This window comes from Leucopleurus acutus, assembly GCF_964270905.1.
Source record: "Leucopleurus acutus genome assembly, chromosome: 11".
In the NCBI taxonomy this organism is placed as follows: domain Eukaryota; kingdom Metazoa; phylum Chordata; class Mammalia; order Artiodactyla; family Delphinidae; genus Leucopleurus; species Leucopleurus acutus.
In genome coordinates, this window is record NC_139152.1 from 72215501 (window position 1) to 72243298 (window position 27798).

The 27798-nt window shown below is 34.4% G+C and overlaps 1 protein-coding gene across 1 annotated transcript in view; it reads left to right on the top strand.

The window, feature by feature from the left end:
* Nucleotides 1-27798, top strand: part of TMTC3 (transmembrane O-mannosyltransferase targeting cadherins 3) — a 64786-nt gene that overhangs the window by 17844 nt on the left and 19144 nt on the right. Inside the window, exons 4-9 of the mRNA XM_082849409.1 lie at nucleotides 406-505; nucleotides 5485-5600; nucleotides 6052-6224; nucleotides 12302-12554; nucleotides 17669-17817; nucleotides 26583-26703. Coding sequence (XP_082705535.1) covers nucleotides 406-505; nucleotides 5485-5600; nucleotides 6052-6224; nucleotides 12302-12554; nucleotides 17669-17817; nucleotides 26583-26703 — 912 coding nt within the window. The remainder of the gene's footprint in view (nucleotides 1-405; nucleotides 506-5484; nucleotides 5601-6051; nucleotides 6225-12301; nucleotides 12555-17668; nucleotides 17818-26582; nucleotides 26704-27798) is intronic.

The following is a 27798-nucleotide window of genomic DNA, read 5'->3' on the forward strand; positions in this document are numbered from 1 at the left end:
TATAATGTATTGAGTTTATTATATTTTTGTATTTTAAGAACACTTGTATTTTAAGAAAACATGTAAGAACTACATCTAGATAGTGTACTATAATTGTGTAAGATGTTACCATCAGAGGAAGCTGGGTAAAGGGTAAACAGGACTTCTCTATACTATTTTTGCGACTTCCTCTGAGTCTATAATTACTCCAGAATAATAAAAGAACTGTTACAGTCACTGATAAATTTACTTTTATAGAAGACATACAAATTCACCACATGAGGGCACTCAAAGAATGCTTAAAAAACAGAAATGTGCACTTGAAAAGTTATGGCAGTTTAATTTCTAATTCAACTGCTGTTACAATTATAGTTAAATTTTCAAGATGCTTTTTATTAATATGAACCCCTCTCCTTCCCTTTCTAGGTAACAGGTGTTGTAGGAAGAGCAGAACTTTTGTCATCTATCTTTTTTCTAGCTGCATTTTTGTCGTATACCAAATCAAAAGGACCAGATAATTCCATAGGTAAATGTCTAACATTTAAGTTTTTACTTTAGCTATAAAACTCGATCAAGTAATTTCTGTTTACTTCAAGTGGTTCTTATAAAACATATGCCATTTTTGGTATTTATCTTTATATATCATGCTATTGCACTTTAGCATCTATGGACATAAGAAAAGTATGTGACATTGTCAATATTAAAAATTACTGTTTGTAGTTTATATTTTATCATGACTAACAGTTTCTATTTGATCTAATTTTTAAAAATTTCCCTAGAATATAAGGGTTTTAGGATCATTCTTAGTTCCATTTGCTGTTACCTGTAAATGATGAAGTACCAATACTCCAGTTGTCTTTATATAGGTAACACATGTGAAGGCTATGAATTGTATTGTTTAGGCAAAGTTAAAAGCCTGTTAGAGTATAACTTTTATTATGTGTTGATCATAGTTCAGCTATTTAATGAGTCCCCTCCATGTAGCCCACCCTGGAAAATGCTTTGTATACATTAACCCATTAGCGCTAATGATGTCAGAAAACAAATTCCAGGCAATAAAATGATTTTTTAAGAGTGTGGGCCCAATGTGCATGAAAGGGCACATACTGTGAAGCGCATTATGACCTTAACCTGTACTTGGTTAATCTTAAAATTTAATGCTGAGTTTTTTTTCTGTGTTGTTGGAGAATTTTCTCACTATAAACCCAAGGCACTGATGATAAGGAGCTTAATTTTGTATGTATGAAAACAGAGTTTCAAGAGAGAAGCAATTTAGTTAAACAGCTTCTTAGATTTGTAATATGAGTAGGTTTCCCTCTTGATGCTATATGCACAATGCCTTCTTAAAACAGTTTTGAGTTCAGTATAACATAGTGGTTCAAAGCATGGACTCTGGAGTCTGGTTTCACATTTCAGGTCCACCATTTAGTAGTTCCATTTACTATGTTGGTCAGATTACATAACCTCTGTGTGCTTTAGTTTCTTTATAAAATGTAGATAATAATAGTCCCTACCTGTTGAGAAGGATTAGTTGAGTTAAGCATGTTAAGGGATTTAAAGAAGTACTTGGCTCATAGGAAGTGGTGTCCCTATTTTTCCTGTTGCCTGTAATGCAGTGAGAGGTAGTTCAGTAGCTAATATAGAATAGCAAACTAATATCATCTTTAAATACCATCCTAAGCAAAACATGAATGATAAACTTAGAAAATACTGTGAACTTCAAGACCATGATCAGGCTCCTGCCTATCTCTCTAAACATGTCTCCTGCAGTTTTGCCCTAGTCACTTCACTATAGCCAAGCAGACCTTCTTGCTACTCTTAAACAAGTGAAGCACTGGCCTTTATACTTGTTGTACCCTCTTTCTTGAATTTTCTTCTTTTAGATCTTCACATAGTTGTTTCATTTATATTCTTTACATCATCAGGCCTCAGCTCAACGGTCTCCCTCTTAGAGAAGTTCTTCATTCTAACTAAAATATCCTTTCATTTTATTATATTTTTGATCCTTAATAATTTTACTTGGTCCTTTTTAATGATTTCATATTCTTTATAACTCCAGTATCTTTCCTTTAGAATTACTTATTTTAAATTCTTAGTCTTTTCAGTTAATTCTTAATTAGTCATGTATGTTGTTATATTTGTGCTCTCTCTTTTATAACTGTGGTACCCTTCAGGTATCTACTTAGTTTGGCTTGTGAGCTCAGGCCACATGTTCTCTGAAAGTTATCAACCACTGTGAGAAAGTGATAAAGAGAAAGACCAGCGCCACTCTGTCCATCTGGTGACTCATTAAAATCCAGGGTGGAGATCTCCAGGTTCCCCAGGGCCACTGTTGATCACTATTGTTACCATTCTACCAACTACCTGCTCTAGTCTCTTAAAGAGAATCAGCGTTAAGAACAGGCCAGTCTACCACCCCCCTGCATTTAGATGGAAGGTCTGTGGGTGGAAGAGACTGCTGAAGAGTGGTTGGTCATTTTGTACCTTTAAAAAAAAATCTTACTCCTTATCCCAGCAGGGCTTCGGAAGTATTCTCATTTAATCCCTGGAACACCCACAACCTACGGTAGCTGCAGATTTCTACAGTAAAGGCGCAAATAATGATTTACCCAGGGCAGTCAGGATTGGCTAGGAAAAACGTTTAAAAAAAATCTTCTCACTCTCTGCTTTAGATGTAGTCCCTCGAAACACCCATGCAAACATACATGATGTTTAAGATAACCTTCAATGCCCAGGAATTTCTCTCTTTTTTTGTTTTTAATATCTTAGAAGCCATATTTTCCTCTCACTTAATCTTTCTAGGCTTGATTTTGGGGAAAGGGGCTAACAGATCAACAGGTCATGCTAGTTTACCACTTGACCAAAACAAAAACCAAATCATGTTGCTTTCTATCCCTTTAACCTACATTTCTCATAAAACTCATTTTTGATCTAAAAATACATAATTTTTTTAACCCATTTATTGTTCTCTTACAATAGGATATAACCTTCATTAGAGTAGGTAACTTTCTCTCACTTTCTTATCTCCATTTCCTAGATGGTTCCTGGTATATAGTGAGTGTTCAGTATATATTTGTTGAGGAAATGATTAGGTGAATGAATATAATATATTTTAAATTCTAATTGAAAACATACTGAAACTTGCTCAGGACCTCTCCCTGTCCTCTTTTCCGCTATGGTATTTTGTACGCCACATTTCATTATTTCACTCCTGAGACCACAGTTCTGTCATCATCTTTGTATTCTCCATTCTATCTAAGGTATTTGTCCTATGCAAAGATTTTCAATTTGTAATTATTTAATCACTTCAAATTCTGGGTTATTCATGTCCCGCACCCTTTTCACAAGCATCGTTCATCTTAGGCCCTTTGCACTTGATTTTTCATTACTTTAGGTTTCTGCTCAAATGTCATCAGTAGCACCACTCATTTTCCCCCCTCCATTTTATTTCCCTTCACTTTCTGTTTTTCTCTATAATACTTAGGTCACCATTTGACAAAAAATATTTATTTATTGTTATCTCTCTCCCCTACAAATGCAGTAAATACTTAAAATAACTATTTAAATACATGATTACTGAAGGTGTGTACCTTTACACATGTAAAGTCAGCTTGGAAACATATTTTGAAATTGGAATAGATTTTGATGATTGAAATTGATTACACTTATACATGTATTTTTTTTTTCAGTGTCAACTTATTTAGCAGGGGTACTTGTTTTGGACAAAATCACACATGGTAACTTTAGCCACAGAGACCTGATTATAAAAATCAAAGTGTATATGTTCATAAAGTAATTTAGTCACCAAAGAACTGAAATGACTGGTTTCAGCAAAACGTTTGCCTTTATTAGAACTATTAGTTGCTTACATTGAATCCAGCATCTTGGAAGGCAGCTGTTTGATTTCTCTTCCTTGGAGTGAAAATACAAATTAGTGAGAAGCTCTGAATTTAGTATCAGAAGAACCAAGTTAAAGTCATGGTCTCCTTATTGTGCATGACTCTTTTTAAACCTTCAAAATTCTTTCCTCATCTTAAAAATGAGTACGATTGCACCTGCCCTCATATCCCATAAGGTGATTGAAATGCAATGAAATATGCTAAACTGGTTATATAAACTGTTTAATATACCTATTTTCAAGGCCATTGTTTCCCACTAGTTTTTAATCTGTGCATACCCATTCAGGCATACCATTCTGTATCATCTGTATCATTCATTTGCCAAGTTTATTCCCTCCTCTATTCCCTTTATTCATACATACCCCTTTCCCAATTCTTTCATGTCCTGTATATCCTTCAAGGTCCAACTTAGGTTCAACTTGTTTTGTAAATAATCATCTACTAATTTCTTTGCTCTGTGAATTTCTTGGTGACTTTAGCAGGATAGTTCAACCCTTGATATAATCTGTTACATTAATATTGATGGTTTAGGCCTAACTAGAATATGAGATACTTTTTTGAGGAAGGAATACTATTATATCAATACTTAGTATTTCCAATAGTGTTCTCATTTTTTTTTTTCCAGTTGTTTTTCCTTTCGGTAATGTTACTCTATAGAGTATTTTAAAATTGAAAATGATTTCAAAAACAGATGTTTCTATATGAAGCCCAGTGACAAAAGAAAAATGTATTAGATTCATGAATTCTGTTCTTTTTTATACCTGGATTTAAGTCAGTTATTTGAGTTTACTTTGATTAATGTCCTTAATAAAAACTGAGGTCACACAATCAAAGTACCATATATTTCTTAAACTGGAAAAGAATTAGAAATCATATTTGCCAATAAGAAAACTAAAGCTCAGAAAAGTTGCCCAGAATCACAAAGCAAGTTAGTAGTAGATCCAGATTTACTCTCACAATTCATGGTTCTTTAATCAAATTACTACTGAGTAGTAGACATTTACTTAAAATTGATGAAGTAGGTTTTCCACTTAAATAGAACTTGTGAATATTCTGTTACAAATTTTTTAAAGAATAGTATTGATTTAAATGCTTATTGCTAACATGTTTTAGTTTTTATAGTCTTTTTTTAGTAAGAATCGTACTGTAGTTTGCCCAGTATTTTTCACTTTCAAGTTTTTTTTTTAATTACTCACAGATATAATAAAGTATATAGGTACCTCTATGATAATTTCAGGTATTTATCTTCATTTCAAATTGATAGTTCATTAATTACCACACTCAACCCTGTAAGTTTCTCTTCTCCAGATTGGCCACTCTACCTTTGTTTTTAAATGTTAGCATTTGGTTAGATAATTTTCCTGTCCACAAAAATTTTTTAGTTCAAATTATATATCTTGATTTTTTTAATATATAAAGCAAAAATTACAGCATTTCAATATGTTTTAAAATATAAAGTATGTCAGTGGAAAATAACAAATGTGAATATAGAATCACAAGTAAAGTTTTTCAGTAATGTCTAATAGTTATCTAACTTAAAATATCCTTTTATGATATTATAAAATTGTTTTGTGTGTTTTTATATTTTTCTGTTCTTAAATTGCAGTGTGGACTCCTATCGCGTTGACAGTGTTTTTAGTGGCTGTTGCAACACTGTGTAAAGAGCAGGGAATAACAGTTGTGGGAATTTGCTGTGTGTATGAAGTATTTATTGCCCAGGGGGTAAGGAGAAATCTAAATTTCCTTGTTGCTATCTTTTATCCTATTTGAATCAGATTATAATAAACTTATTTTCTAAATGTATTATTATATAAATTGGTCTGTTTACCAATTATGATTACTAAAAATTTGCAAGAAACAAGCATGTTTTGCCTTCATACCCACTGAAAATTTCTTAACATTTTATATTATACCTTCAGTTTTTTAAGGAAGTTTCAATAATGAAACCATTAAGCAACTTGGGAAAGCACACAGTAATACTGTACAGTATAATTAATTATTGGATAAGATTATTGGGCTCAGTTTTATTCATTATCAGCTCCACCATTTGCTCCATGTTGGTTTTATAATTTTGGTCAATTTTTATTTAATCTTGCATTTAGAAAGTATGATAATTGTTGAAAAATTACAGTAAAGTGCTATTTGTTACTTAAACATTTTTTTTCTTTTCTAGTATACTTTGCCATTATTATGTACTACTGCTGGACAGTTTCTTCGTGGAAAGGGTAGTATTCCATTTTCTATGCTGCAGACACTAATAAAACTCATTGTTTTGATGTTCAGTACACTATTACTTGTTGTGATTAGAGTCCAGGTTATTCAATCCCAACTTCCAGTATTCACCAGGTATGATATTCTGGTTCTTTTGTTTTCTTCCATCTTTTTTTTTTTTAACTTTGCATTTTAAGTGATTGTAAATGTTCCAGAAAGTCTTTAATTTACATTGAGGTTTTTTAACAGCTTTATTGAGGTATAATTAATACTTTTTTAAAACCTGCATATATATAAAATGTACAAATTAATAGGTTTTGACATACATGTACACTCATGAAAACATCACAGTCAAGATAATGACCCCCCAAAATTGGTTAAGTCTTCTATATCCTTAGTGAGTTTTGTCTACTTGTTTTATTAATCATTGAGAGAAGGATGTTGAAATCGCTGACTATAGCTGTAGATTTGTCTATTTTGCCTTGCAGTTTTATCAGTTTTTGCTTCATGTTCTTTAAAGCTCTATTATAAAGTGTATCAGTGTTTAGGATTGTGATGTCCTCTTAATGAATTGATCCCTTTATCATTATTAAATGAGCTTCATCTCCAGTAGTAGTCTTTACTAAGACATTGATTTTGCCTTATATTAATGTAACCACTCCAACTATCTTTTGTTCGTGTTACATGGTTTATCTTTTACTTTTTAAATCTATCTATATCTTTATTATTTAAAGTAGATTTCTTGTAGGCTGCATATAGTTGGGTCTTCCTTTTTTGTTTGGTCAGATAATCTGTCTTTTATATGGGGGGGTTCAACTATTAATAGTTTGTTGTAAATCTACCATCTTGCTAATCGTTTTCTCTCTGTCTTGTCTGTTCTGTGTTCCCTTTTTTTCTCTCTCTCTTCTTTTGAATTGAGTATATTGTAATACTCTGTTCTTAGCTCCTTGTTGGCTTATTAGCTGTATATCTTTGCTGTGTATTTTTAGTGATTGCTTTAGGGTTTTTTGTTTATGTCCTTTGCTTATCACAGTTTATCTGAAAGGCATATTATAATTGCAAGTATATATAGTATAAATGTCAGCATATATAGTACAAATATATACAATAAATTTTTATGTAAATATATAAACTTATTATAAATAAGAACTTAGCCTTGGTGCTATTTGCATACATTTTTATTGAGTATACATTGTAAATCTGACAATACATTGTTAACTTTTGCTTTCAACAATTATCTTTGGAAGAGATTTAAATTTTAAATTCTTTTATGTTACCCCATAAAGTTACCATTTCTAGTGTTCTTCATTTCTTTGTTAGATCAAGATTTTCATCTGGCACCATTTTTCCTTGTGACTGAAGGACTTCCTTTGACATTTCTTGACATGTAGGACTGCTGGTGATGAATTCTTTAAGCTTTTGTATATTAAAAAATCTTTATTTTACCTTCATTTTTGAAAAATATTTCCCGTGAGTGTAGAATTCTACATTGACTGTTTTTCATTCACTAATATAAAAATGTTGCTCTGTATTCTCTGGCTTGTGTTATTTTAAATGGGAAATCTTATCCTTATCTTTATGCCTCTGCATGTAGTATCTTTTTTTTTCTATGCCTGCTTTTAATAGTTTCTCTTTATCATTGTTTCTCTTCTTATATATTTTTTTAAATTGAGACATAATTGACATATAGCATTGTATTAATTTTAGGTGTACAATATAATGGCTTTATACACACACACACACACAAATGATTATCATAATAAGTTTAGTTAACATCCATCATCACACATAATTACAAAAATTTTTTTTCCTTTTGATGAGAACTTCTGAGATCTACTTTCTTAGCAGCTTTCAAATATACAATACAGTCTTGTTAACTACAGTCATCATGCTGTACATTACATCCCCAGGACTTATTTATCTTATAACTGGAAGTTTGGGTGAAGATGGGCAAAAGGTACAAACTTTCAGTTAATGTTTCTTTTATCTTCTTGTTTCTTATGCTTAGGTTAATTGAGCTTTTTAGAATCTGTAGGTCTTACTTTATATAAATTTTGGAAATTACTTCTTGAAATATTTTTTACTTTGCTCTCCACTCTTCTTGTAGGACTCCAGTTACATGTATTTTAGGCTTCTTGAAGTCATACTGATGCTCTGTTTATTCCCCTTCCCTCCAAAGCTATTTTCCCCATTTTCATTTTGGATAGTTTCTTTTGTTGTATCTTCAAGTTTACTAATCTTTTTTCTGCATAGTCTAATCTGCCCTTAATTTTTTCTAGTTATTTTTCATCTCAGACATTGTTTTCATCTCTGTTTGAGTTCTTTTGGGGCCTTTTTTGTGTATTCCATGTTTCTGCATGTTCCAGTACTTTAATGTCTTTATCTACTAATTGTATCATTTGTTGGTCAATTTAGATTGTATAGTTTTTCTCCTCATGGATTGTATTTTTCTACTTCTTCACATGCCTGGTAGTTTTTTAATAGGTGCCATATGTGAACTTTACCTTAATGTATTCCTGTATTGTAGACCATTGTTCTGGGATGCATGTAAGTTATTTGAAAAATGTTTCATCTTCAAGTCTTGCTTTTAAGCTTTGTTTTGGGAGACCACAGTAGCATTTAGGATAGGGCTAATTTTGCTTCCTTGCTGACACAAGACCCTTCTGACCACTCTACCAATAGACTATGAATTATGAGGATTTCCACTCTGGCTGCTGAGGAACTATTCCCAGTTGTATTTGATATTTGTGAATGTTTATCTAATCCTTTCAGAAGGTATTTTCCTAACTGTATTAGTTTTCTTAGATATGATTTAACAAATTACCAGAAACAGAGTGGCTTAAAGCAGCAGGAATTTATTCTCTCACAGTGCTGGAGGCCAGAGTCCAAAATCAAGGTGTCAGGCATAGTTGGTTCCTTCTGAAGGCCCTGGGAAAGAATCTGTTCTGTGCCTCTTTCCTAGCTTCTGGTATTGACATTCCTTGGCATGTTGCTGCATCACTGTAATCTGCTCCATCTTTACCTGGCCTTCTTCCATGTTTGTTTCTCTGTATTTTCTCTTCTTTGTATAAGGACCTCAGTCATTGAATAGTGGGCCCATCCTCATCCAGTATGACCTCACCTTAACTGTAATTACATTGGCAAAGACCCTACTTCCAAATAAAGTCACATTCTGAGGTTATTGATAGACATGAACTTTGGGGAGACATGAATCAACCCACTACACTGTCCCCTAGGTATTTCCCCACATATGTGTGCTGATCAGTTCTCATTAGTACTGGAAGCTGGAGAGAGATCCTCTACAGATCTGAGTTCTCTCTCAGCAGCTTTCTTCTCTCTGATATTCTGCCCACTAATTCTAACCCCCTGGACTTCTAGGACTCCCAGCTCTATCTTCTCAACTCAGAGATCCAAGTGGATTCCACTCAGGTTCTCTCTTGCTGCACAGACTAAAAACTCTATTGAGGTACTAATCTCTCCAGGTAGGGCTCCCCTCATTTGTTTTTTTTTCCTATCAGGTATTGTCCTTCTTTGCCTGATACTCAGTATATTAAAAGAAGTTTTAGGGCTTCCCTGGTGGCGCAGTGGTTGAGAGTCCGCCTGCCGATTCAGGGGACACAGGTTCGTGCCCCAGTCCGGGAAGATCCCACATGCCACGGAGCGGCTGGGCCCATGAGCCATGGCCGCTGAGCCTGCGCATCCGGAGCCTGTGCTCCGCAACGGGAGAAGCCGCAACAGTGAGAGGCCCGCGTACCACAAAAAAAAAAGAAGTTTTATATATATTGTCTATTTTTTAGTTGTTTAAGGCTAGAAGCAAAAGTTTTACTGAATTTTAACAGTCTTCTTATCGTTTTTTTCCCTGCTCTAAGATTAGCATTATTCCATTTCACCTTACTTATCTAAAGTTTAAGAGGAAACTTAGACTAGTTCCCTATTCAGTTTTAAGTGACAGACGTTACATGCAAGAACTTTTTTTTTAAACAAAAGCCCAAAATATTGTTCATGTTGCTATCCATGATAGTTCATTTCTGGCCCTGGTTAGAATAAATTTTATTCAGATAATTTCTTTTATGCCCAACACATTCTTTGTGATTTTCACATAATTATCCTTTTTTTCTCTCTCTCTCTTTCCTTTTTCTTTTTTAAATTGAGATATAGTTGATTTACAATGTGTTAGTTTTTGGTGTATAGCAAAGTAATCAGTTTTACATAAATATATATATATATTCTTTTTTAGATTTTTTTCCATTATAGGTTATTACAAGGTATTGAATATAGTTCCCTATGCTATACAGTGGGACCTTGTTTATCTGTTTTATCAGTATATGTAGTAGTGTGTATCTGTTAAACCCAGGCTCCTAATTTATCCCTTTCCCACCTTTTCCCCTTTGGTAACCATAAATTTGTTTCCTATGCCTGTGAGTTTGTTTCTGTTTTATAAATAAGTTCATTTGTATCATTATTTTAGATTCCACATATAAGTGATACCATGTGATACTTGTCTTTCTCTGCCTGACTTACTTCACTAAGTATGATAATCTCGAGGTCTATCCATGTTGCTGCAAATGGCATTATTTCATTGTTTTTTATGGCTGTGTAGTATTCCATTGTGTAATAATTATCCTTCTTAACAGCATTTTTTTTCTTTAAAAAATAATTACTTTTTAACTTCCAGAATTTCTGAGTCTAGCCATGCTAAACTAAACAGCTCATTTAAGCATGATAGTATGGGAAATAAATTGAATTGTAGATAGATATTTTATATTTCCTTCTTCATTAGTTTCAGTGTTTTTGTTCTGTTTATCATTCCTTTCAGAAAATTTGAATCAACTGTTTTCTATCTCTAGTTTTACAATATGAAAATGTGGTTTATAGGTGTGAATGTATTTGTTTTGTATATGTGTGTGTGGATGACTGTATGGGGTATGTTATAAATATATATTTTCCAAATGTAAGCATTTAAAAATGTGTGTGTGTGTATGTATTTGTGTGTGTTATATAAATTTTATTCTATTACCCTTTGAGGTTGATTGTAATATGATTTGACTTGCTTTGACATGTACTCTTTGACTGCAGTTCAATTATTAAATCACCTATCTAGATAAACTGTTAATTTTTTAAAATGAACTCTGAAAGTGGATTACAGGGGAAAAGCTTTGTATTCAGTTCTGTTGATTATTTTGAGAATTCAAGTCCTGAGTTTCAAGACTTAGTATTTTTCATATATGTATATATTCAAATATGAAAGTTTAGAAAATATTATTCGTTCAAAAACTGTGTACTTTTTCTCAACCATTTGATATTTTTAAGAAGACCAAGTCAAATAAGTAGTAGAGGTTGATTTTTCATTGGCTTATTCATTTTAAAATGAGAAATAGGGTTTTTAAAGGACTACATGTTAATATAGCCAATACAATTTAGAACATAGCCTAAAGAAGTAAAAATCTGAAATGATTCATTTAAATGTACTTTTAAAAAAATGATTTGACTTAATATGCAGAAAATAGACTAAATTAATGAAATGTACATTTAATGTATCATGGCCTATATAAACTAGGATATAAGTTTATATTAAGTAGAACACAAATAAAATGTTACATAGGTACAGTTACTCCTCTGTACTGGGAATTTGGTTTTTAGCTTTCTAGAAGTCTAAGCAAAGAGGAAAAGCCCATAGGTAATATAGTTTTTTCTGTTCATGACAAAAGAAAAACATAGTAATTCTTTCTAGGAAGCATAAGTTTTATTAGCACTTAGTGGTGAAAGAAACGTCTCATGTAGGAAAACATTGGTTAGTGTTCTCAGAAGCATTCATAAACACATGCAACAATGAATCTTATAAAACTTTTCTTATGACTTTTAATCAGAAGGTCATAATTTAATGAAAGTGCTTCTGCAGAATGTCATAATATTATAGAATGCATGTCTGAATCATAATAATAAACTAAAAATAGATCACCTGCTTGCCCTTCAAACAGTTCTTCATAAATATCATTGCTCTCAACTAGGCATTTCATAAAGGTTAGACAGTTTGAACTTTGGCAAGAGTCTGAAATATCCATAAAAATATTTGTCTTCGGTTTAACAAGATTACATGTAGAATATTGCTTTTATTATTATTGTTCAGTACTTTATTTATATCTGTTATATATTAACTTTGTGTTTAAAAAATGTTTTAGTTTAAATAACTTTCTTTTTCATTCTTTACACAGGTTTGATAACCCAGCTGCTGTAAGCCCAACTCCTACAAGGCAGCTAACTTTTAACTACCTCCTTCCTGTGAATGCTTGGCTTTTGTTAAACCCTTCAGAGCTCTGCTGCGATTGGACCATGGGAACAATACCACTTATAGAGTCATTTCTAGATATTCGAAATCTTGCCACATTTATTTTTTTTTGCTTTTTGGGGGCTTTGGGAGTATTCAGTCTCAGATACCCTGGTAATTCCTCCAAGACTGTTTTAATGGTAAGAAAGTTTCTTAAATTTTTAGGTGATATTATATTCAGTTTATTAATTAAGAGTGCCTTTAATTCATCAAAAGCATCTTTAAAGAACTACTGTCTTTCTTTGTTCATGTCATCCTAATTTATGAACTTATTTTAGGTTATCCTAGAATTATATATCAGAATTTGACTAATGCTGCACTTTCAGCATATGAAACAAAGAGTGATTATGAATTTCCATAATTTGATGGGAACTCTGAAATCATGAAGCATTCTTTTTAGCATCATTTTTTAAAATATATTTCTTACCTTTACCCAACTAGATTATACACTCTTTAAAGAAATGAGTCATATTATATACTTCTTTGTTTTCTTGGCACAGAGAAGAGTGTCAGGTAAGATAAGCAACTAGAAATACATAGCTCTTTATTTTTCATTAGCAAGACTTTCATTACTCCCTGAGGTTTTTCTTACTGTGTTCAGAGAACTCTGATTAAAGTTTTTTCTTGTTTTTCTGAGATCTGTTTCTTTGTAATTTTCTTAACTCTGCCCTCACATCTTACTCATAATAATTCTGTTGCCTCTTACTTTAAATTGTGGAAGAAGATAATAATCTTTAACTTTTCTTGAGCATTTACTATATGCCAAAAAGTGGTTTTAATACTTTGCAAATATATTATTTCTGGCTGCAGCCACTAGATTCACTTAATCATTCAATAAAAATTTTTGATTTTCAGCCTATGTACCAGGTAGCATTTTAGGCACTGAGTATATGATAATAAAAGGAAATACAGGGTCCCCATTTCTAGAGAACTTGCATTCTAGAGAGATTTGAAAGAATATAGGGTTTGAAAAAAGAATATTTACTATTCTTTTTGGACCTGTTGAGTTTGAGGTACCTATAAAACAATATGATAGAGATTTCGAATAGCACTTTGTATATGGAGTTCAGTGGCGAAGACTGAGCTACACGTAAAAATTTGATTGATTACCATAGAGAAACTTGATAATTGCCATAGAGATAGTAATTGAAACCAGGATGTGGAGAAGAAGGCCTATGGAGAGGTTATAGAGCAGCCTTTCTCAACTGGGATTTTGTCATATTTCTTAGAGATGGTAACTAGCTGGCACCGTTCTAGGTGTACAGAAGTTAATTCATACACATAATGCATGCCTTAGAGTATTTGGTCTTAATTTTCCCTCAATAAATAGTTGAAGGGGCTTTATAGAATGAAAGAGAAGAAGCCTATATCTAAGTCTTGAAAAGCTTCCACATTACATACCATATAAAGGAAAATGAACCTAAATGGGAGGTACACGAAATGTACAGAAAGGTAGGAAAGTGTTTCAAGAAAGAATGGTTAACACTAACAGCTGCTGTCAAGTAGAGAAGTGAGATCAGTTGAATTTGACCTCTTTTACGTATATTAGTTACTTAAATGAAATTTATTTCTGTGGAGTGATTTGATTAGGAAGTGAGGAAGTGAAGATTGCTAGTGTAGGTAACCTGTAGGGGTGATTTAACTTTGAATATTTTGAAGGATGAGACAAGCTTGAATTTCCTAACTTAGGAAAGACAGCCAGTCAGGCAAGGGCTTCAAGTATAATAAACTGCTGATCTTCTGTAGGGCTTGGGGGAAGCACAGAGATCTGGAATTGATGGACCTTCAGAGTCTGGAATGGGTTGATGGTGGGGGAAGACTATTGCTTGGTTTGCATGTAGAATCACTTTCATTGGAGCACTCAGTTGGCTGTCTCTTTTTGACACAAAGAGATATCACTAATGGGTTGGCTTACAAAAACATTCATTGAGTTGAAATGTTTATATCACTAATGGGTTGGCTTACAAAAACATATTCATTGAGTTGAAATGTTGATTAAATGAGGTTACAACCAATTACTTGTTGCCATGGCTCCAAAAATCTTTTCCTAAGAGTGTGGGAACTTGTTTTATACTTAAGGGGCATAATGAATTGGGTAAGATAACTTAAAGATGTGTTGTCAGAAGAGAAGATTTTTAAGGTTGGAGAGGCAAGAGCATTTTTAACATAGGTAGAAAGTTCATAAGAAAGTGATTAAGTAAATGAAAGAAGAGATGATTGATAGTGAGATTAGAGGTATAGAGCTCAGGTTTGGCCTGAGATAGATGGAGACACCACTTATGGTTACAGGAAGGATGGAAATGAACATGAATGTGGATGTTGGTAGGTTTAGTAGCGGAGAATTGAAGGAAATCTTGTTTTATTGTTTTAATTTTCTCTGAAAATTTGCAAGTGTGGTCACCTGCTGAAAGTGACATGGGTCAAAATTTTGAGAAAGGTAGTCAAGATTCAAAATAGTCAAAGAGAGTGGGAGTGAGCCTACCAAAGAAACCTAGGAATCCTCAGCAGTCTTAAGGATCAGTTTGAAGTTGATCACGAGTTTATGATGATATTAATCTATTTTGCTTTGGGACTTTCTAGTAGCGCTTTTGCTGCTCACATAAATAAAGACGAAGCATATATGTGGTAGAATACATCCAAAGCCGGGGTTCTAACTAAAAGAAAGGCAAAAAAGGAGGGGTGGGTAAATACACAGAGTTTTGGCAAATAAAATAATGATTTGTGTAGTTCAAGCTGAATGAAAAATAGGATATTGCCAATGAAATAAACATACTTATATTAATTAATGACATTAATTATGTTTTATATGTATAAAAAAGGAACACTTGTGACCTTAGGTATAACTGCTTTAAGTATAGTCCTAAGCATACTTTTTTTAAACTTTTTTTAATTTGAAATATAGTTGATTTACAGTATTGTGTTAATTTCATAGAAAACAAACTTATGGCTTCCAAAGGGAAAGGGGAGGGAAGGGTGGGATAAATTAGGAGTATAGGATTAACAGATACAAACTACTATACATAAAATAGATAAACAACAGGAAACTATATTCAATATATTGTAATAACCTATAATAGAAAATAATCTGAAAATATGTATAAAACTAAACATGCTGTTTTTTAATGGTGATAATTTTCTGAAGATCTCTGAACAAGATACATAGATCAAAGGAGTATCTCAAGTACCAGATACCACGTTAAGCACTTATTAAATAAGATGTCATATGTATCTCAACAATATTAGTAAGTAGTTATTAATCCCTTATTTATTTATAATGAAATGAAGTCACGAGGTGATATGAATAGTTTTCCTTATGTTATATAACAAGAAGTGAAACAGATTTGCCTCCAAACTCTTGGCTTATTCCACTACCATCCTTCCTTTTTTTTTTTTTTTAATTTATTTACTTATTTGTTTTTATTTTTGGCTGTGTTGGGTCTTCTTTGCTTTGCGCGGGCTTTCTCTTGTTGGCGGCGAGCAGGGGCTACTCTTTGTTGTGGTGCCCGGGCTTCTCATTGTCATGGCATCTCGTTGCAGAGCATGGGCTCTAGGTGCGCAGGCTTCAGTAGTTGTGGCACCTGGGCTCAGTGGTTTGCGGGCTTTGCGGGCTCTAGAGCACAGGCTCAGTAGTTGTGGTGCACGGGCTTAGTTGCTCCGCAGCATGAGGGATCTTCCCGGACCAGGGCTCGAACCCATGTCCCCTGCATTGGCAGGCAGATTCATAACCACTGCGCCCCTAGGGAAGCCCCCTCGTTCCTTTTAAGGAGAGTTTACATCACTGGAAGAAGGATATTATGTTCGTTACAGTAAACTTGGTTGGCATACGTTAATAGAGAGCATACTAGAACTTCTGAGTAAGTTAATCATTGAGACATTTCTTATTCAAAAAACAGATTTTTTTGAGAGATGGTTTTTCTTTTTTTGTGTAGCTTACGCATCAGTCTGTGATGCATCTTTGGCTGAATTTAAAACTTTTAATTTTTTCCGGTGAAATTGCCTTAGGGCATCCATGAATTAATAGGGAATATTTTTTTTTTAAAGGATCATGTATTTAGAAACAAGTCTCTGTTTCACAGCTAGCTGGTTGTTTTTAAATCAAGCATTTCTGGGATGTGGAAAGTGAATTATGCACTCTTAATGTTTTACCTTTTTGATTAAAAAGAAAACACTAAAATTTCAGACATATAAGTTGATATGATACTGAGCAATTTGATGGTAGTGCTTTTCTTCAGATTCAGTCTTTTGTATTATTATAAGTTATTAATTTGTGATTCATGGAGAAAGTATTCTTTTCACTGTATTTACATTTCTACATCGATTTTTACTAATAAAGTATAAAATAGGCATTCCTTCCTCTCAAACTGTTAGAGGACTCTCAAACTTCTGAAGTTTATTCCATTAGGTACTATAAAACAAATCAGGGTAATGAAATATGGAAGCAGATGTCCATAGAAACAGATGTCCTAATGACAACCAACTTTCTTCTTTCCATAAGTTATTTGTGTGCTAGTTATTTGTGTCTTATCTTTTGTAATGGCTTTGTAATTGGAAGCCATATGCCATCCCATTTTCAAAATGGCAAAAAGTCTAAGCATTTTGTGATGTTTATTTCTAACACAGTGTACAGCGTTAGAATTTTAGAAATTCTTATAGAATAAAAGACTGTTGATTTAAAGGGACCAGGTTTATTTTTATACATATACTAAGTCTCCGTTAATTGTATGTGACCCATCAGAATACTATGCAAAGTAACGCTGAAGTAATGTATAGAAGTAGTCTGCTGTCTTGTCTGAAATGTACCTTATCAATTTCCAGTATTACAGATAGTAGTAAAATAATAAAAACTGATATGTTTGGCTGTTTTATCAACCTACAATTTGTAGTTTTATTAAAACCTAATATATTTTACTCTCAATTTATTTTTACCACAAGCACATAAGTTAGATATATAAAAATTACTGTTTTTTATTTTAGATATATTTTCAAAAAATATTTTTTATTTATTGATAATTGAATGAGCCTTAGGTATAAGTTCTAGCATTCAAGAAGACTTCATTCCACCTTGCTGACATACCTCCTCATGTTTGTTGTTACCATCCTTAAGCATCCTTCTTTATGTTTAAATCAGTATCCATTATAGTATTAAAAATGGTCCACCAGTACATTATCCAAATTAAATGATAAAATATTTGGATTTGACTGTTTATGTGCATATATTTTTTAATTTAATAAAATGTCTTTTTTTTCTTTGTAGGCACTTTGTTTAATGGCATTACCGTTTATTCCTGCATCAAACCTTTTTTTCCCAGTTGGATTTGTTGTTGCTGAGAGAGTATTATATGTTCCTAGCATGGGGTTCTGTATTTTGGTAGCCCATGGATGGCAGAAAATATCAAACAAAAGGTGAATTAAAATGTTAGTGCATTTAATGCTTATTAACTATAGAATTCAGTATGATACATTTAAGTATTTAAAATGTTTATTTAGTTTTTATGTCATATTTTATACCTTCTTGTTTTTCACATTGACAGTCTCCTCATTGTCTGTAATTCAGGTTAGGAAAGCTACATAACCCCTACCTCATCCTGTGGTCTTCCTCATATTTATATAATTTTATTTTACAGCCTGAGACATAACAAACTTTCAGTCAGACCCAAATGCAAAATAGAATATTATTGAGACTAAAGTTTCAGGTGATCATTGCTACTTCCATATGCAGTGAACTCAGATAACAGTCTTCTTCCTTAAGTGAGTTATATCAGGTTAATATATGTAAAATGCATATAGAAGGCAATCTGTAATTTCTTGCTTCATCGTAACCACCATGTCCTAATTACCTTAAACCAATAGTTAAGGAACAGAATAGTCACTATCTCCTTTTTCTTACTTTCCAGTCACCCTTCAACCCACAGAATTCTGACTTCTCTCTACGTCACTTTACTAACATGTAACAAATTTCCTCTCATAGCTAAATCCAGTCAATGCTTTTATTTAAATTTTATTTCCCTGGCATGTATAAAAAGTCTCTGTCCTGATTCTCTTCCACATTTGTTCGTTTCTGCTCAGTTTTCAGATTCTCCCTGCTGCACCTGCTCTTTAAATATTTTTTATTTCTCAGAGTTTTACCAATAGCCATTTTCCTCACATTGCATGTTCTCCCTGGATGATCTCATCCATGATTACAATTTTCAATGCCATCTACCAAACCTTTTCTCTTAGCTTCTATCCATATATCCAGTTATACTCTACCAATTTTGGAGTGCCTATCACGTACCAACTCCAGGATACACTCTTTAGATTTTTCTCATTTAATCTTGACACTCCTTAATTCCATTTTGCACATTTGAAAATTGAAGCTCATACAGGTTACCTGAATTACACAAGACCATGCAGCTAGTCAACAGCAGAGTCTTGATTCAGATTTACACCTGACTACTTCCAATGTCCATGTTCCTTCTGATCCACGCACTATTATCCTGGTTAAGTGGATCTATCAAAATGAAAGAAATTGAACTCTGTTACTGAGACAAAAAGCACAGACTCAGAGAACATTAATACTATTAATACTAAATAAGATCATAGGAATTATTGAATTATAACCATCATTTTAATTTTTTAAAATATTTTTGAATTTTATTTTATTTTTTTATACAGCAGGTTCTTATTAGTTATCCACTTTATAGATATTAGTGTATATATGTCATCGCCAATCTCCCAATTCATCACACCACATCCCCCATCCCCACTCCCCACTGTTTACCCCCTGTTGGTTTCCAGACGTTTGTTCTCTATATCTGTGTCTCAGTTTCTGCCCTGCAAACCGGTTCATCTGTGCCATTTTTCTAGGTTCCACATTTATGCGTTAATATACGATATTTGTTTTTCTCTTTCTGACTTACCTCACTCTGTATGACAGTCTCTAGATTCATGCATGTCTCTACATATGACCCAATTTCGTTCTTTTTTATGGCTGAGTAATATTCCATTGTATATATGTACCACATCTTAATCCATTCATTTGTCGATGGGCATTTAGGTTGCTTCCATGACGTAGCTGTTGTACATAGTGCTGCAGTGAACATTGGGGTGCATGCGTCTTTTTTTGTTTTGTTTTAATGCAAATTTAATATACAGTAGTTAAATTAATCATTTTTCTCAGTTTTTTTTAACATCTTTATTGGAGTATAATTGCTTCACATTGCTGTGTTAGTTTCTGCTTTATAACAAAGTGAATCAATTATACATATACATAAGTTCCCATTTCTCTTCCCTCTTGCGTCTCCCTCCCTCCCACCCTCCTATCCCACCCCTCTAGGTGGTCACAGAGCACCAAGCTGATCTCCCTGTGCTATGCAGCTGCTTGCCACTACCTATCTATTTTACATTTGGTAGTGTATATGTCCATGCCAGTCTCTCACTTTGTCACAGCTTACCCTTCCCCCTGCCCGTATCCTCAAGTCCATTCTCTAGTAGGTCTGTGTCTTTCTTCCTGTCTTGCCACTAGGTTCTTCATGACCATTTTTTTTCTTAGATTCCATATATGTGTGTTAGCGTATGGTATTTGTTCTTCTCTTTCTGACTTATTTCACTCTGTATAACAGACTCTAGGTCCATCCACCTCACTACAAATAACCCAATTTCGTTTCTTTTTATGGCTGAGTAGTATTCCATTGTATATATGTGCCACATCTTCTTTATCCATTCATCTGTTGATGGACACTTAGGTTGCTTCCATGTCCTGGCCAGTGTAAATAGAGCTGCAATGAACATTTTGGTACATGTCTCTTGTTGAATTATGGTTTCCTCAGGGTATATGCCCAGTAGTGGGATTGCTGGGTCATATGTTAGTTCTATTTTTAGTTTTTTAAGGAATCTCCATACTGTTCTCCATAGTGGCTGTATCAATTTACATTCCCAACAACAGTGCAAGAGGGTTTCCTTTTCTCCACACCCTCTCCAGCATTTCTTGTTTTTAGCTTTTCTGATGATGCCCATTGTAACTGGTGTGCGGTGATACCTCATTGTAGTTTTGATTTGCATTTCTCTAATAATTTGTGATGTTGAACAGCTTTTCATGTGCTTCTTGGCCATCTGTATGTCTTTTTTGGAGAAATGTCTATTTAGGTGTTCTGCCCATTTTTGGATTGGGTTGTTTGGTTTTTTAATATTGAGCTGCATGAACTGTTTATATATTCTGGAGATTAATCCTGTGTCCGTTGATTCATTTGCAAATATTTTCTCCCATATTGAGGGTTGTATGTGCGTCTTGTTTATGGTTTCCTTTGCTGTGCAAAAGCTTTGAAGTTTCATTAGGTCCCATTTGTTTATTGTTGTTTTTATTGCCATTACTCTAGGAGGTGGATCAAAAAAGATCTTGCTGTGATTTATGACAAAGAGTGTTCTTCCTATGTTTTCCTCTAAGAGTTTGATAGTGTCCAGTCTCACATTTAGGTCTCGAATCCATTTTTTTTTTTTTTTTGCGGGCCTCTCACTGTTGTGGCCTCTCCTGTCGTGGAGCACAGGCTCCGGACACGCAGGCTCAGCGGCCATGGCTCACGGGCTCAGCCACTCTGTGGCATGTGGGATCCTTCCGGACCAGGCCATGAACCTGTGTCCCCTGCATCGGCAGGCAGACTCTCAACCACTGCGCCACCAGGGAAGCCCTCTAATCCATTTTGAGTTTATTTTTGTGTATGGTGTTAGGGAGTGTTCTAATTTCACTCTTTTACATGTAGCTGTCCAGTTTTCCCAGCACCACTTATTGAAGAGGCTGTCTTTTCTCCATTGTATATTCTTGCATCCTTTGTCATAGATTAGTTGACCCTAGGTGCGTGGATTTATCTCTGGGCTTTCTGTCCTGTTCCATTGATCTATATTTCTGTTTTTGTGCCATAACCATATTGTCTTGATTACTGTAGCTTTGTAGTATAGTCTGAAGTCAGGGAGTCTGATTCCTCCAGCTCTGATTTTTTCCCTCAGGACTGCTGTGGCTATTCAGCATCTTTTGTGTCTCCATATAAATTTTAAGATTTTTTTGTTCTAGTTCTAGTAAAAAATGCCAATGGTAATTTGATAGGGATTGCATTGAATCTGTAGATTGCTTTGGATAGTATAGTCATTTTCACAATATTGATTCTTCCAATCCAAGAACATGGTATATCTCTCCATCTGTTGGTATCATCTTTAATTTCTTTCATCAGTGTCTTATAGTCTTCTGAATAGGAGTCTTTTGTCTCCCTAGGTAGGTTTATTCCTAGGTGTTGTATTCTTTTTGTTGCAGTAGTAAATGGGATTGTTTCCTTAATTTCTCTTTCAGATTTTTCATCATTAGTGTATCAGAATACAAGAGATTTCTGTGCATTAATTTTGTGTCCTGCAACTTTACCAAATTCATTGATTAGCTCTTGTAGTTTTCTGGTGGCATCTTTAGGATTCTCTATGTATAGTATCATGTCATCTGCAAACAGTGACAGCTTTACTTCGTCTTTTCCAATTTGTATTCCTTTTATTTCTTTTTCTTCTCTGATTGCCGTGGCTAGGACTTCCAAAACTATGTTGAATATAGTGGTGAGAGGGGACATCCTTGTCTTGTTCCTGGTCTTGCAGGAAATGCTTTCAGGTTTTCACCATTGAGAATGATGTTTGCTGTGGGTTTGTCGTATATGGCCTTTATGATGTTGAGGTAGGTTCCCTCTATGCCCACTTTCTGGATAGTTTTTATCATAAATGGGGTGTTGAATTTTGTCAAATGCTTTTTCTACATCTATTGAGATGATCATATGGTTTTCTTCAATTTGTTAATATGGTGTATCACATTGATTGATTTGCGTATATTGAAGAATCCTTGCATCTCTGGGATATATCCCACTTGATCATGGTGTGTGATCCTTTTAATGTGTTGTTGGATTTTGTTTGCTAGTATTTTGTTGAAGGTTTTTGCATTTATATTCATCAGTGATATTGGCCCGTAATTTTCTTTTTTTGTAGTATCTTTGGTTTTGGTATCAGGGTGATGGTGGCCTCATAGAATGAGTTTGGCAGTGTTCCTTCCTCTGCAATTTTTTGGAAGAGTTTGAGAAGGTTGGGTGTTAGCTCTTCTCTAAATGTTTGATAGAATTCACCTGTGAAGCCATCTGGTCCTGGACTTCTGTTTGTTGGAAGATTTTTAATCACAATTTCAATTTTATTACTTGTGATTGGTCTGTTCATATTTTCTATTTCTTCCTGGTTCAGTCTTGGAAGGTTATACCTTTCTATGAATTTGTCCATTTCTTCCAGGTTGTCCATTTTATTGGCATAGAGTTGCTTGTAGTTGTCTCGTAGGATGCTTTGTATTTCTGTGGTGTCTGTTGTAACTTCTCCTTTTTCATGTCTAATTTTATTGATTTGAGTCCTCTCCCTCTTTTTCTTTTTTTTTTTTTGCGGTACGCGGGCCTCTCACTGTTGTGGCCTCTCCCGTTGCGGAGCACAGGCTGCGGACGCCCAGGCTCAGCGGCCATGGCTCACGGGCCCAGCCGCTCTGTGGCATGTGGGATTTTCCCGGACTGGGGCATGAACCCGTGTCCCTTGCATCGGCAGGTGGACTCTCAACCACTGCACCACCTGGGAAGCCCTCCCTCCTTTTCTTGATGAGTCTGGCTAATGGTTTATCAATTTTGTTTATCTTCTCAAAGAACCAGATTTAGGTTTATTGGTCTTTGCTATTGTTTTCTTTGTTTCTATTTCATTGATTTCTGCTCTGGTCTTTATGATTTCTTTCCTTCTGCTAAGTTTGGATTTTGTTTGTTCTTCTTTCTCTACTTCCTTTAAGTGTAAGGTTAGATTATTTATTTGAGATTTTTCTTGTTTCTTGAGGTAGGCTTGCATTGCTATAAACTTCCCTCTTAGAACTGCTTTTGCTGCATCCTATAGTTTTTGGGTCATCCTGTTTTCATTGTCATTTGACTCTAGTTATTTTTTGATTTCCTCTTTGATTTCTTCAGTGATCTCTTGGTTATTTAGTAACGTATTGTTTGGCCTCCATGTGTTTGTGTTTTTTACTTTTTTTTCCCTGTAATTCATTTCTAATCTCATAACGCTGTCGTGAGAAAACATGCTTGATATGATTTCAATTTTCTTAAATTTACTGAGGCTTGATTTGTGACCCAAGATGTGATCTATCCTGGAGAATGTTCCATGCACGCTTGAGAAGAATGTGTAATCTGCTGCTTTTGGATGGAATGTCCTATAAATATCAATTAAATCTGTCTGATCTATTGTGTCATTTAAAGCTTGTGTTTCCTTATTAATTTTGTTTGGATGATCTGTCCATTGGTGAAGTGAGGTGTTAAAGTCCCCCTCTATTACTGTGTTACTGTTGATTTCCTCTTTTATAGCTGTTAGCAGTTTCCTTATGTATTGAGGTGCTCTTATGTTGGGTGCATGTATATTTCTAATTGTTATATCTTCTTCTTGGATTCGTCCCTTGATCATTATGTGGTGTCCTTCCTTGCCTCTTGTAACATTCTTCATTTTAAAGTATTTTGTCTGATATGAGTATTGCTACTCCAGCTTTCTTTTGATTTCCATTTACATGGAATATCTTTTTCCATCCCCTCACTTTCAGTCTGCATGTGTCCCTAGGTCTGAAGTGGGTCTCTTGTAGACGGCATATATATGGGTCTTGTTTTTGTATCCATTCAGCAGGCCTGTGTCTTTTGGTTGGAGCATTAAATCCATTCACGTTTAAGATAATTATCGATATGTATTTTCCTATTACCATTTTCTTAATTTTGGGGGTTTTGTTTTTGTTGGTCCTTTTCTTCTCTTGTGTTTCCCACTTAGAGAAGTTCCTTTAGCATTTGTTGTAGAGCTGGTTTGGTGGTGCTGAGTTCTCTTAGCCATTGCTTGTCTGTAAAGCTTTTGATTTTTCCATGGAATCTGAATGAGATCCTTGCTGGGTAGAGTAACCTTGGTTGTAGGTTTTTCCCTTTCATCACTTTAAGTATATCATGCCACTCCCCTCTGGCTTGTAGAGTTTCTGCTCAGAAATCAGCTCTTAAACTTATGGGAGTTCCCTTATATGTTATTTGTTGTTTTTCCCTTCCTGCTTTCAGTAATTTTTCTTTGTCTTTAATTTTTGCCAATTTGATTAATATGTCTCTCGTCTTGTGTCTCCTTGGGTTTATCCTGTATGGGACTCTGCGCTTCCTGGACTTGGGTGGCTATTTTCTTTCCCATGTTAGGGAATTTTTCGACTATAATCTCTTCAAATATTTTCTCGGGTCCCTTCTCTCTCTCTTCTCCTTCTGGCACCCCTATAATGCGAGTGTTGTTGTGTTTAATGTTGTCCCAGAGGTCTCTTAAGCTGTCTTCATTTCTTTTCATTCCTTTTTCTTTATTCTGCTGCACAGCAGTGAATTCCACCGTTCTGTCTTCCAGGTCACTTATCCGTACTTCTGCCTCAGTTATTCTGCTATTGATTCCTTCTAGTGTAGTTTTCATTTCAGTTATTGTATTGTTCATCTCTGTTTGCTTGTTCTTTAATTCTTCTAGGTCTTTGTTAAACATTTCTTGCATCTTCTCGATCGTTGCCTCCATTCTTTTTCCGAGGTCCTGGATCATCTTCACTATCGTTATTCTGAATTCTTTTTCTGGAAGGTTGCCTATCTCCACTTCATTTAGTTGTTTTTCTGGGGTTTTATCTTGTTCCTTCATCTGGTACATAGCCCTCTGCCTTTTCATTTTGTCTATCTTTCTGTGAATGTGGTTTTTGTTCCACAGGCTGTAGGATTGTAGTTTTTCTTGCTTCTGGTGGATGAGGCTGTCTCAGAGGCTTTGCAAGTTTCCTGATGGGAGAGGCTGGTGATGGGTAGAGTTCAGTAAAACTTTAATCTGCTTCTCTACTGATGGGTGGTGCTGGGTTTCCTCCCTGTTGGTTGTTTGGCCTGAGGCCACCCAACACTGGAGCCTACTCAGCTCTTTGGTGGGGTAATGGCGGTAATGGAGGTCTCCTGCCAAGGGGTACTTCCCAGAACTTCTGCTGCCAGTGTCCTTGTCCTCACGGTGAGCCACAGCCTCACCCTGCCTCTGCAGGAGACCCTCCAGCACTAGCAGATAGGTCTGGTTCAGTCTCCTATGAGGTCACTCCTCCTTCCCCTGTGTCCCAGTGCACACACTACTTTGTGTGTGCCCTCCAAGAGTATAGTCTCTGTTTCCCTCAGTCCTGTCAGAGTCCTTCAGTCAAATCCCACTAGCCTTCAAAGTCTGATGCTCTAGGAATTCCTTTCCCGTTGCTGGATCCCCAGGTTGGGAAGCCTGACATGGGGCTTAGAACCTTCTCTCCAGTGGGTGGACTTCTGTGGTATAAGTATTCTCTAGTTTGTGAGTCACCTACCCAGCAGTTATGGGATTTGATTTTATTGTGATCGTGCCCCCCCCCCCCACTGTCTCATTGGCTTCTCATTTGTCTTTGGATATGGGGTATCTTTTTTGGTGACTTCCAGTGTCTTCCTGTTGGTGATTGTTCAGCAGTTAGTTGTGATTCCAGTGTTCTCACAAGAGGGGGTGAGAGCACATCCTTCTACTCTGCCATCTTGAACTGATCTCTGCATAACCATCATTTTTAACTGAGAAATTCAGTCCCAAGTGATTAACCTAAAGCTATATAAGTAATTTACATCTATTTTATAGAGTTAATTTTACTATGACTTTTAATAAATAATTCTACTTTAAAGTGTAAAATTCTTCAAGAATACCGTGATAATCTGTGGTGTTTATTGTAAAACAATAATGTTTTTAAATATAGCCGGGGATAAGATTGACCCTTTATAAACACTACTAATATGGAAGTTATAGGTAAATGGTACAAAAGAACTCTAAATATAAAAATTCACAATTAAAAATTGGTTTTATCAATTTTTTGTCATTAAATCAAAACAAAATTTTTGAAATAAAGGCAAATATTGAAATATTTAATGTAATTGAAGAGTGAAGTATAAGTGTATAAGTGTTCATAATATTTAATTTTTCGGTGTTGTTCCCTCTCAAGTTGGATGATTATTAGAACAATCCCTAATCTTTAGAATAAATTCAAACATTATATTTAGAGATATTTAGCATATTTCTTACCTCTGTTTTGGTGATGTAGACAATGTTTCTTTTGTTCTGCTTTTTTTTTTCTTAAATAGTGTATTAAAAAAGTTATCCTGGGTTTGTCTGTCTATGGTGATACTCACTCATGCCTTAAAAACACTCCATAGAAATTGGGATTGGGAGTCTGAATATACGCTGTTTATGTCAGCCTTGAAGGTAAAGTATTATTCAGAATATGTCATCAATTATTTCTTATAGCCATCCCTGATACAGTGTTTTAACTTTACTTTTAACTAGGCAGTTAACTGTCAATGTTAAGTACTTCACCACAAAATTAATAAAAAGAATTTTTTCTTTGTATAATATATACCATAACTAGTGCCCTGACTAGTGCTTAGGTGTATGTCTAGAGCATATGTGAATAATTGCACAAATGCTATACCGTTGTTAGACACTCAAATGATAAAATGTTTAAATATGAATGCTTTTGTTTCATTGGTTCTTAAGGTGTACCTTTTTATTTATTTAAACCTTTTAACATCTCTGAAATCAGAATAAATCTTACAGTAAAAGGCATTTTACAATTAATTAGTGACCTTTTTTCTTTCTTAATGGTACCTAAAATAATGGTGAGCCTTATAATTGATGGCATCTTAGATTGAATGAAATAAAATACATGGCAAAAAATGGCGCCCTTCCATATGGAGAATAACCAATGGTTATAATACTGTAGGAAAGATAGGAACTGACAGAAAGGAGTGATACTGCATTTTTATAGAATGGGCAGCATAAATGAGAATAAGTCACAAAATTTGTTTTCTGCAAAAGTTATAAGCAGTGATTTTTTTTCAGATGCTCCCTGTCTTCAAATCTCTGAATTCTTAACTTCCTTTTGGCTGTTTCTGTGCTCGCCAGGGTTCCCATTACCATAATAGACTACATAAATAGCTTTATGTCGAGCCTCAAAATAAGTCATCAGTGCAGTGTTTAAACATATTCACTTGTTCAAATTCTGTCTTTCCCAAAAGAACATAAATAATAGAGCAGGAGTTTTCAAACAGTTCTATGTTTTGATGAAATAAAAGTTTTAGTAAAATTTTAACATGTAAAGTAGATAAACTGTGGTTTTAGTATTTTAATGTTGAAAGGGAGGAGAGGGTAAACTTCATGAAGCAGTGTTCTTTTGACTTCTTCCTTATCTCCATGGAACACTCCATTCCTAATAATATACCAAACAGATATCCATGTTAATTGGAGTTGTATGTATACATACAAGACACATATATATACACATTTTTTTTCTGGAAGAAA